The 12,860-nt window shown below is 38.2% G+C and overlaps 1 protein-coding gene across 3 annotated transcripts in view; it reads left to right on the top strand.

The window, feature by feature from the left end:
• The window catches only part of NPSR1 (neuropeptide S receptor 1), a 186,989-nt gene that overhangs the window by 141,301 nt on the left and 32,828 nt on the right, over window positions 1–12,860 (top strand). For 2 of the 3 annotated variants that reach the window (XM_003279195.3, XM_030796830.1), the window contains exon 4: window positions 7,304–7,397. The exons of the other annotated variant lie outside the window; for it this stretch is intronic. In XM_003279195.3, the coding sequence (XP_003279243.1) occupies window positions 7,304–7,397 (94 nt within the window). The remainder of the gene's footprint in view (window positions 1–7,303; window positions 7,398–12,860) is intronic. 3 annotated transcript variants of the gene reach the window in all.

The raw sequence follows: 12,860 nt of genomic DNA, 5'->3' as shown, positions 1-12,860 counted from the left end.
ACAGACGAAAAGGGAACCATTCCTAATTCATATACTTGCTGACTTGTTCCATGAGGCCAGAATTGCCCTAATTCTAAAACCAATGACATTAAAAGAAAGGAAAACTACAGAACAATATCCCTCATGAACATAAATGCAAAAATTCTCAATAAATATTAGCAACTTAAATTTTTGTTAAAAGGTATAATCATATACAGAAAGAATTATAGTCCGTGGCCAAGTGAGATTTATTCCAGGCATGAAAATCTGGTTAAATATTTAAAAATCAATTAATATAATCTATCACACAAACAAGATAAAGAAGGAAAATTATGTGATTTTTCCATCAATGGACACAGGAAAAGCATTTAACAAAATTCAACATGCATTTATAATAAAAACTCAGCAAACTGGAAACAGAGAGAAACTGCCTCAACTTGATTAACAGCATCTACAAAAACCATACAGTTAACCTCATATTTAATGGCGAGAAATTAGGTGCTTTTGTCCTAAGACTGGGAACAAGGTAAAGATGTCCTCTCTCGCCACTCCCATTCAATGCTGAACTAGATGTCTAAGATAACTTAACAGGACAAGAAAAGTAAATAAAAAGTTTATACATTGGAAAAGATGAAATAAAAATGTCTTTGTTAATAAATTTGTAATTGTCTATGTCAAAATCTGAAAGAATAGACAAGAAAAATAAAAACAAACAAAAAAGAAACTTCCAGACCTAGTAGGCAAAAATGGCAACATTGCAGAATAGAAGGTTAACATACAAAAGTCAGTTGTTTTTTCCAGCAATTACCAAGTTGAGATTGAAATTAAAAACACAATACCATTTATATGAACACCAAAAAATGAAACTTAGGTGTAAATCTAACAAAATATATACAAGATCTATTGAAGAAGACTACAAAACTGATGGAAAAAAGCAAGTATCTAAATAAATGAAGAGATGTTCCATGTTCATGAATAGGAAGACTTAATATTGTTAAGATGTCTATTTTGCCCAATGTGATCTATAAATTCAATACAATTCCAATCAAGGTCCCAACGAGATATTTTATCAATATAGACAAACTCTAAAATCATATGGAAAGGCAAAAGACACAGAATAACCAGTGCAATATTAAAGAAAAAGAGCAAGTTTGAACAACCAACACTGCCTGATTTTAAGACTTAACTATAAAGCTTCATAATCAAGACCGCATGGTATTGGTATAAGAATCAACAAGTAGATCAATGAAACAGAACAGAGAGCCCAGAAATAGACATACAAAAAGATAGTCAACTAGTCTTTGACAAAGGAGCAAAGGCATTGAGAGACAGCCTTTTCAAGAATGGCTATCTTAGTTGAAAGAGTGGTTGAATATCCACATGCAAAAAAAAAAAAAACTTAATGTAGACCTTACGCCTTTCACAGAAACCAACTCAGTTTAGATTATAGATATAATATAATGCTCAATACTATTATACAAAATGACTAGAAGATAACATAGGAGAAGATTTAAGGGACCTAGGGTTTATCTATGAGTTTTTAGATATAATACCAGGAGCATAATCCATGAAAAATGATTGAAATGTTGGACATTACGAAAATTTAAAACTTTGCAAAGGACACTGTTTAAGAGAATGAAAAGACAGCTCTCAGAATGGGAGAAAATATCTGCAGAATATATATTTCATAAAGGATTTGTATCCAAATATGTACAAAGAACTCTTAAAACTCAACAATAAGAAAACAAACAACTAATTTCAAAAATGGGCAAAAGATCTGAAAAAACTTCACCAAGAAGATGGCAAGTAAACAGATAGAAAGAAGCTCAAAATCATATGCCATTAGGGAATTGCAAATTAAAACAACAATGAGACAACACTACACATCTATTAGATAATCACTAAAATTCAAAAAAGCTGAAAATACCAATGGCTTATGAGGATGAATATTAACAGGAACTTTCATTCATTGCTGCTGAGAATTCAAAATGGTACAGTCACTTTGGAAGATAATTTAGCAGTTTCTTACAAAACTAAGCATGGTCTTACCATACAACCCAGCAATTGTAAGGCTATGTATTTACTCAGTTGACAACTTATATCCACAGAAGAATGTTTATAGTAGCTTTATTTATAATCACCAAAAACTGGAAGCAAACAAGATGTTCCTCAAAAGCTGAATAGATAAGCTGCGGTACATCCATTAAATGGGATATTATTCAGTGATATAACAAAATGTGCTATCCAGCCATGAAAAGACATGGAGGAATCTTAAATGCCCATTGCTAAGTGAAAGAAGCCAGTCTGAAAAAGCTACATACTAAATGAATCAACTATATTACATTCTCAAAAAGGCAAAACTATAGAAGAGCAAGAAACCAGTGTTGTCAGAGATTTGGAGGAGGAAAGAGATGAACAGACAAAAGCAGTGGATTTTTAGGACAGTGAAACTCTTCTGATATTATAATGGTGGATCCATAACATTATGCAACTGTCAAAACCCATAGAACTGTCCAACACAGAGTGAACCTTAATATAAACAATAGACTTTAGTTAATGATAATATATCCATATTGGTTCATCAATTTTAACAAATGAACTACAAGATGCTAATGACAGTGAAAAGCATATAGATGGGAGGGAGTCCTAGGGAAACCCTCTGTGTTGTTTGCAATTTTTTGTAAATATAAAATTGTTCTGAAAAATAAAGTCTATTTTCTTAAAGTCAGTCCAGGGATCCTCCTTTATATGAATACAATCTGGCATTTTGCTAAGTAAAATTTCTCTGTTTCCAGCATTTAAGTCTCACTTCTCTGTGCAAGATTTTCTTTAGTTTTATATTTCCTAGGTCATTTCTGTCAGAATTAAGGGGTGGGGTAGTGAGAATTCAGACATATGTCCTCGAGCTGCCATCTGTTCTCCGAATGGTATCCCATATGTTGTTGATGTGTAGAGTTTTCATTGTTGACATTTATGAATTGACTATAATTGTACTTTGATTTCCTTCTTGACTCGAGTTAATTATGAGGGTGTTTAAATTTCCAAGTGGCATTTTTTTAAAAAACATGTTACTAATTTCAGCTTCATTGCTCATTGTTTTAAATATGTGATTTGCGTAAGTCCTACTTTTTAGAGCTATTGAGAGGGTTTTTTTTCTTGGTAGTTTAGTATATGGCCAATTTTTGAAATGTCTAGATATTTTATAGCAATGTGTATTATTCTTATGTTATAAAGTCTATTTTTTCTATCTGTATATTTTTGTTTATTCTTCTGTAAAACTTTGAACGGTTTCATTATATATTTAGTGTTATCTTACTTGTTACATATAACTCTGTGAATATTCTATTGCCATCATGTGTTGTATCTTTTATTAATATAAATAATCCTTTATCACATGAAATGCTGTTTGCTTTGAATTTAATTTGTCTAATAGTGTTGTAATGAATGCCTTCTTTAATTTTTACTTGCTTGATATACCTTTGGCCATACCTCTATTTCCACACTTAGATAGCTAAGTGATGTGGTTTAAAATTTTTCTCTTTTAAACAGCATAGAATTAGATTTTAGGGACATTTTAAAATAAGTTATTTTCTTAATGAAAGACCTTAAGTCATTCACATGTATTGTGACAAACAGTGTTTTGGTTTGGTGTAATTTCAGTTACCTCATTTTAGTCTTTCTATATTAAGGGTTTTTTGTTTGTTTTTTGCTATTTACTTGTTTTTTCTTTTTATTTGATTATTGATTGTGGTAGGCTTGAAAAAAGCCCCCCCGCACCCCCCCACCACAAAATCCATATCCTAATCCCTGGAACCTGTGATGTTACTTATATAAGAAAAGGGAACTTCACAAATGTAATCAAATTAAATATCTTAAAACTGGGAGATTATTCTGGTTTATCCCAGTGATTCCCACATGTAATCATAAGAGGGTGGTAGAAGGGAGTGTGACACACAGACAGAAGAGGAAAAGGCAGAGCTTGGGCCAATATGGTCACACACCAAGGACTGCTGGCAGTCACCTGAAGCCAGAAGAGGCAAGGGGCAGATTCTCCCCTAGAGTCTCTGGAGGAATCATGGGCTTGCCAAACTTTTATTTTTGCCCAGTAGAACTGATTTTGGACTTCTGGTCTCCAGAGCTGTGCGAGAATAAATTTATGTTGTTTTAAGCCATCAAGTTTGTAGTAATTTGTTACAGTGACCATAGGAAGCTAATTAAAATTTCTCCATTTTTATTTTACTCTATCATAGCTTGTCTTTAACTTTTAGCTTTAATATATCTCTATCAAGGTTAAAAAACAAGAGATACCCAAAATACATAACAAAATTGAACATGATGTCTTTCTTTGTACTCTGTCCCTTCACTCAAGTTTTTCCTGAAATGTTTCATAGTCATATTTATAATTATTTTGTAAGCATTTCATGTGTTTCTAACTTCATTGCTTACCATAGTTGTTATTATTCTATGCTCTTTCCTCTTCTTGAATTCTTAATTTTAATTCAATTCTCAATTAGCTGAAGTATGCCAGGAAGAGTATAAAATGTTATATTTTCTTCCTTCTTATATATCTGAGAAAATTGTTCTGTGCCTTGGCACAGAAATCATATTTACAAAGTTCTTGGATCACAATTTTTTTTCAAAACTCTGAACATGTTGTTATACTGTTTTCTGGCATTAATTTTTGTGGGAAAGAGGTGTGATAATTTAAGATGCATTTCTTTTAGGTGACCTTGAATTTTTTTTTTAACCCTGCCTTAAATGCCTGAAGATGGTTAATCTCTGAAATTAAATACTCTTTTGATTGTATCTCAAAGTCAGCATCTTTTTATCAGCATTGACTGCTCTTCTGGACACTCTTGTTTGTGGCTCTTCCTCCTGCTCCAGATTCTAAACTGTGCCGGTCACCTCCCTCAAGACAGCCACAGAGCCCCAAGATCCTTATAACCTCACCATGACGTTTCACCCCACAGGGTTCTGCCATTGTGTGCTTTTTCATCCTTCTCTGATGCCACCTCCTCCTCTGTTGCCAGCCTTAGTAATTCTAAATTCATGGATCACAGGTAGAAACCCCAGTTCTGTCTAAGTAGACAATCGATTTTTTTTTCTTAAACCTAGTCTTCCATTTTTCTCTGTCTCTATTTATCACCTTTTCCCAAGAGATAATTTTTTCTTATAGTTTTCAGGGAGCCTTCAGTTTTTTTTAACCTTTTTTCTAACTTTTAAGTTGAGGGGTACACGTGCAGGTTTGTTATACAGGTAAACTTGTGTCATGGGGGTTTCTATACAGATTATTTCATCACCCAGGTATTAAGCTTCATATTCATTAGTTATTTTTCCTGATCCTCTCCCTCCTCCCACCCTGCACTCTCCTATAGGCCCCAGTGTGTTTTGTTCCCCTCTATGTATCTGTGTGTTCTCATCAGTTAGCTTCCACTTATAAGTGAGAATATGCAGTATTTTGTTTTCTGTTCCTGCATTAGTTTGCTAAAGATAACACCCTCCATCCATGTCCATCCATGTCCCTGCAAAGCACATTATCTCATTCTTTCTTATGAGCCTTCAATTTCGAATCATTCCTCAGAACCTCCTCCCTATGGTGGCTTTCACAACATTAGTGCTGAGATGCATTTGTGGAAATAACAAATAATAAAGAACCACAATGTGCTTGATTGTTATTTGTCTGAGCCAGAGAAAGAACAAAAGCACGAATTCAGAACAAGGGTAACTGCCAAGAAGAAAGTGAAGTAAATGCTCTCCATTAGACTTCAGTTTACAGGTTACTCTTCTACTCCCTCTGGATTTGATCCTAATGTCACAAAGCGGAGATACAGCCAGACTCTTGGTAGAAATGAGGCTCCAAGTTACCTGAAAAATGTCCACCTTGATCATCCCTTCAAATATATTTCATTTAATCACATTCTAAATATGCTCTTCACATAAGAGAAATCAACTTCTTAAATCCCAATTTCCTTTTCTGCTAATTATGCAAAAAAAGATTGTACACAGATAATTAAAAGGTGTAGGTAAAGTTAATAAAAGACAATTGGAAGGAAGAGGAGATCCAGATCCTGAGCCTAATGAAGTGGATGAAAAAGGGGAGCTCTCTGATGGTGTCAGTGCTGCTGATGATAAATGATTCAACACCACACATAGGCTCCCTAAAACCGGAACCCTTCTATCATCTCTTGACTCCCACTCATAAAAAGCAAATGAACTTTTGTTTCTAATTATTCTGGAATGTCAATTGTGGCAGAGAAAATTAGTTTAGCTTTAAAAGTCAATTACAAACAAATGTACCATGCAAATGTCAAGAACTGATCCAAGACATTGGAAACAATGGAGTTTCCAAGAGGCCAAGGGAATAAGTGAACAAGAAAGAACTGGAAGCATTCTCACTCATCATGGCCAGCAGTACAAATTCTAGCACCAGGAACCAAACTCTGCTTCCTGGTGTGGAGATGAAAAGTGAGAGTTCCCTGGTCCATCCCATCACAGGACATGAGACGGGGTTCTCTGTTCAGCTGCCTCAAGCTCAAACTCCTTATAGGAGGGGGAGCATGCAGAAGGGTAGGTGCAGGAGCCAGGGCAAGTGCATTGAACTCCGGCCCTACAGTAGTGTCTAGGGTGGGTGACTGTGACTCTTGAAGCCCCAGTATTATAGTGCAGTTTTAACTCTGCCGTCTGCAGATGGTAACCAGCTCAGTGCCCTCTTGGTACCCACGTCCTTGTCCATAGTCCAGGAACAGTTAGGTCACACACAGACTTGAAGGATGAATGCAGGAGTTTTATTGAGTGGTGGAGGTGGTTCCCAGTGGGATAGATGGGAAACTGGAAGGGGGATGGAGTGGGAAGATGATCTTCCCCTGGAGTTTGGCTGTCCAGGGCCATTCTCCTCTCTGATTATCCCCAGCTGAACTCCTCTTGGTGTTCAGACCCTCCTTCTCTTCTCTCCTTCTCTGTCATGCTGTTCTGCCATTCGTCTGCTCATCTCCTCCTGGAGCCTGGGATTTGGGGTTTATATGGGTACAGGATAGGCTGGCCAAAAGGCAACTTTTTGGGCACAAAAACAGGAATACCTGTTCTCATTTAGGACCACTGGTTTCCAGGCTTGAGGGTGGGGTCTTTGCTGGGAAACTGCCCTCTTCCACCAGTATTTCCCTTTCTCTTGTCCATATAAGAGAGTTATTTCCCTTCCTAACCCAACACTCACCCCTTCTTTGGTTCACCTCTCAGATTTCTAAATAACACAAGGTGCTATTCTTTCCACTATGTGCATTCCCTCACCTCTCTGAAGTCATGAGCTTCCTCTCATTTCTGTCTTTAGGTTGTGCTGCTCTACGCCTCTACCTACGTCCTGGTGTCCCTCAGCATAGACAGATACCATGCCATCGTTTACCCCATGAAGTTCCTTCAAGGAGGTGAGCTGGCTTTACCAGGTGCTCTTTCATAAAGAACTGTCCTTTAGTGACTAATGTTTTACTCTTAATAATAGTGATCTTCCTCCTCTTTCCTTCTCTTTCTTCTCCTCTCTTCATTCTCTTCTTCCACCTCTTTCCTCACTTCATGGGTCTGATTGTCTAAAAAGATGTACAAAAGAAAACTTAGATGCCTGGAAAAATGCTGATGGTTCCCATGAACAGCCCAGAGCCACTAAGGAAGGTGGGTGGCTGACCCACTTTGTGACCATTCACCTTGATGCTGATGCTTCCGTCTTTTTCCTCTAGAGTAGTGTTGACATGCATACCTGTCCAAAGAAATGAACTCTCCCACACTAAGCTCTCATTTTCCAGAAACAAACACCTTGTCCTCCTTATCCAAAACCATAGAAATAATTGGAAAGATGTTTTTAATTGATCATTGTTTGGCAAAAAAAAAAAAGGAAACTCTCCTTGATCCAGAAATGGTGAGGGATCCCTAAGAAAAGGAAGCAGATGGGTCAGAGGGAAGGCTGAGACCACACAGCCCACAAAAGCCCTAGGAGATGCTGAAGTGGGATGGGAGGCCTGAAGAGCACTTCCTGAACAAGCTGCATAAATGTGGAGTGCAGGAGAGGACCCGAGGCAACTGACAAGGTGATTTCTGAAGTACAACACAGAGGATTAATCACAGCAAGTTTCCCTGGATTTGAAGAGGCAGAGAGGCGCCCTGGGGAGCAGTAATGCCCTAGAGGAAGGGTGAGTACATATTCACAAGACTAGCTGCCTACTGCTCTGCCCACAATCAGAGACCACTGTCCTCCATACACCCTGAAAGCAAATACAAAGCCAGTGTTTAGCAACCTGTTCTCCCTTTCTCCAGATAACTTTGAAAACTGATAAAGAACCTAACAAAAAATCTTGACCACAAAAATGAGTGCAATCAAATATTATTTAAAAAGTGACAAATCCAAACTGTAGAAAACAGATAATACATTTAAAATCTCATTCCACACAATTTGGATCTAGGGAAGCAAATCTAATAGAAGTAGCAGAATTTTAGGATAAATATAATTAACGTCATCAAGGATCTACAAGAAGTAGAGTGAAATAGGGTAATTTCATTTACTATTGACAGGGGTATAAGTAAACACATCTTATTGAAATATAAAATGTGCAGCCCTTTGATATGACTTCTTGGTATCTGCTCTGGAGAAACACCCATATGTGTGCATGTATACATATGTGATGTATATTGTGGCATTGCCTACAATAGCAGGAATTCATTGCTAACCTTGGTGTGTCTCAGTGGAGGAATGGCTAACTAGTCTAAGGAAGAACTTTCAGTACCTTATGTTATTGATTGCATACTAGGTGTCATTCATGATTCTAACTGATTTATACATATTAAATATTTTAATATTCATAATATCTCTGTGAGGTGGGCTCTGTTATTATCTGCATTTTACAGGTAAGGCAATTGTTCCAAGAGTGAAAGTAATTTGCCCAAGGTCACAGCTAGTAAGTGCAGGAACAGGATTTGAACCCATACAGTCTGGGTCTAGCTCCAGTGCCCTCAAATGCTATATAGCCTGCCTCTCAATGTGGAAGTGGTAGAGCCATGGGCAGTAATACACATCAACATGAACATATCCATATTGTATGCTGAGTGACAAAAATGATATGCACAAAAATCCATGCAGAATGATAACATTAAAGTCAAAAACTCAAAACAGTGCTAGATACTGTATACAGAAAGATAGGAGCAGAAAGAGAGAACACACAAAAGAAAACACTAGGAAAAATAAAAAAATATTTGCAAAAACACACAAAACTTGACATTTGACCTCACTTCTAGTTATGGGAGTTAGACCAGTGGTGTGACCACCACAGGAACTTATATGCAAGGCGGTCATTTTTACATGAAGAACATATCAATGTGTTGTGTGCAATTAAAATTAATTTATTTTGATCATGCTTGTTATGCCTACTGTACAGCATAAGACATATGAGTAACAATACTAAATTGTATACTTAAGAATTTGCTGGGGATCTGTTCCAAGATGGCTAAATAGGAACAGCTCTGGTCTGCAGCTCCCAGCATGATTGATGCAGAAGACAGGTGATTTCTGCATTTCCAACTGAGGTACCTGGTTCATCTCAATGGGACTGGTTGGACAGTGGGTGCAGCCCACGGAGGGTGAGCCGAAGCAGGGCAGGGCATCGCCTCACCTGGGAAGCACAAGGGGTTGGGGGATGTCCCTTTCCTAGCCAACGGAAGCTGGGACAGACTGTACCTGGGACACTCCCGCCAAATACTGCGCTTTTCCCAAGGATTTAGCAACCAGCAGACAAGGAGATTCTCTCCCGTGCCTGGCTTAGCAGGTCTGGAGCCTTGCTCACTGCTAGTACAGCAGCCTGAAATTGAACTGCGAGGCAGCAGCCTGGCTAGGGGAGGGGCGTCCACCATTGCTGAGGCATGAGTAGGTAAACAAAGTGGCCCGGAAGCTCAAACTGGGTGGAGCCCACTGCAGCTCAGCAAGGCCTACTGCCTCTATAGGCTCCACCTCTGTGGTCAGGACATAGCTGAACAGAAGGCAGCAGACAGCTTCTGCAGACTCAAACGTCCCTGTTTGACAGCTCTGAAGAGCACAGTGGTTCTTCCAGCGTGGCATTTGAGCTCGAGAATGGACAGACTGCCTCCTCAAGTGGGTCCCTGAGACCTATGTACGCTAACTGGGAGACATCTCCCAGTAGGGGCCAACAGACACCTCATATAGGTGGGTGCCCCTCTGGGACAAAGCTTCCAGAGGAAGGATCAGGCAGCAATGTTTGCTGTTCTGCAATATTTGCTGTTCACAGCCTCTGCTAGTGATACCCGGGCAAACAGGGTCTGGAGTGGATCTGCAGCAAACTCCAACAGACCTGCAGCTGGGAGACCTGACTATTACAAGGGAAACTAACAAACAGAAAGGAATAGCACCAACATCAACAAAAAGGACATCTACACCAAAACCCCATCTGTAGGTCACCAATATCAAAGATCAAAGGTAGATAAAACCACAAAGATGGGGATAAACCAGAGCAGAAAAGCTGAAAATTCTAAAAATCAGAGCGCCTCTTCTCCTCCAAAGGATTGCAACTCCCCACCAGCAATGGAACAAAGCTGGACAGAGAATGACTTTGATGAGTTGACAGAAGTAGGCTTTAGAAGGTCAGTAATAACAAACTATTGCTTCTCGGCCTTTTGGCTAAGATCAAGTGTGTAACAAACTACTCCGAGCTAAAGGAGCATGTTCAAACCCATCGCAAGGAAGCTAAAAACCTTGAAAAAAGGTTAGATGAATGGCTAACTAGAATAAACACTGTAGAGAAGACCTTATATGACCTGAAGGAGCTGAAAACCATGGCACGAGAACTTCGTGAGGCATGCACAAGCTTCAGTAGCCGATTCAATCAAGTGGAAGAAAGGGTGTCAGTGATTGAAGATCAAATTAATGAAATAAAGTGAGAAGACAAGGTTAGAGAAAAACGAGTAAAAAGAAACAAACAAAGCCTCCAAGAAATATGGTACTATGTGAAAAGACCAAATCTACCTTTGATTGGTGTACCAGAAAGTGATCGGGAGAATGGAACCAAGTTGGAAAACACTCTTCATGATATTATCCAGAACATCCCCAACATAGCAAGGCAGGCCAACATTCAAATTCAGGAAATACAGAGAACACCACAGAGATACTCCTCGACAATAGCAACCCCAAGACACATAACTGTCAGATTCATCAAGGTTAAGATGAAAGAAAATATGTTAAGGGCAGCCAGAGAGAAAGGTCAGGTTACCCACAAAGGGAAGCCCTTCAGACTAACAGCAGATCTCTTGGCAGAAACCCTACAAGCCAGAAGAGAGTGGGGGCCAATATTCAACATTCTTAAAGAGAAGAATTTTCAATCCAGAATTCCATATCCAGCCAAACTAAGCTTCATAAGTGAAGGAGAAATAAAATCCTTTACAGAAAAACAAATGCTGAGAGATTTTGTCACCACCAGGCCTGTCTTACAAGAGCTCCTGAAGGAAGCACTAAATATGGAAAGGAACAACCACTACCAGCCATTGCAAAAACATGCCAAATTGTAAAGACCATCGATACTAGGAAGAAACTGCATCAACTAATGAGCAAAATAACCAGCTAACATCATAATGATAGGATCAAATTCACATATAACAATATTAACCTTAAATGTAAATGGGCTAAATACTCCAATTAAAAGACACAGACTGGCAAATTGGATAAAGAGTCAAGACCCGTCAGTGTGCTGTATTCAGGGGACTCATCTCATGTGCAGAGATACACATAGGCTCAAAATAAAGGGATAGAGGAAGATCTACCAAGAAAATGGAAAGCAAAAAAAAGTAGGGGTTGCAATCCTAGTCTCTGATAAAACAGACTTTAAACCAGCAAAGATCAAAAGAGTCAAAGAAGGCCATTACATAATGGTAAAGGGATCAATTCAACAAGAAGAGCTAACTATCCTAAATATATATGCACCCAATACAGCAGCAACCAGATTCATAAAGCAAGTCCTTAGAGACCTACAGAGAGACTTAGACTCCAACACAATAATAATGGGAGACTTTAAGACCCCACTGTCAATATTAGACAGATCATCAAGACAGAAGGTTAACAAGGATATTCAGGACTTGAACTCAGCTCAGCACCAAACAGACTTAATAGACATCTACAGAACTCTCCACCCCAAATCAACAGAATATACATCCTTTTCAGCACCACACCACACCTATTCCAAAATTGACTACATAATTGGAAGTAAAGCACTCCTCAGCAAATGTAAAAGAACAGCAATCACAACAAACTGTCTCTCAGACCACAATGCTATCAAATTAGACCTCAGGATTAAGAAACTCACTCAAAAACACAAATACATGGAAACTGAATAACCTGCTCCTGAATGACTACTGGGTACATAGTGAAATGAAGGCAGAAATAAAGATGTTCTTTGAAACCAATAAGAACAAAGACACAATGTACCAAAATCTCTGGGACACATTTAAAGTAGTGTGCAGAGGGAAATTTATAGCACTAAATGCCCACAAGAGAAAGCAGGAGAGATCTAAAATTGACACCCTAACATCACAATTAAAAGAACTAGAGAAGCAAGGGCAAACAAATTCAAAAGCTAGCAGAAGGCAAGAAATAACTAAGATCAGTGCAGAACTGAAGGAGATAGAGACACAAAAACCCTTCAAAAATCAATGAATCCAGGAGCTGGTTTTCTGAAAAGATCAACAAAATTGATAGACTGCTAGCAAGACTAATAAAGAAGAAAAGAGAGAAGAATCAAATAGATGCAATAAAAAATAATAATGTGGATATCACTACCAATCCCGCAGAAATACAAACTACCATCAGAGAATACTATAAACATCTCTATGCAAATAAACTAGAA

Source organism: Nomascus leucogenys, chromosome 17 (assembly GCF_006542625.1).
Source record: "Nomascus leucogenys isolate Asia chromosome 17, Asia_NLE_v1, whole genome shotgun sequence".
NCBI lineage: Eukaryota > Metazoa > Chordata > Mammalia > Primates > Hylobatidae > Nomascus > Nomascus leucogenys.
This window is presented reverse-complemented; position numbering and strand designations above follow the sequence as displayed.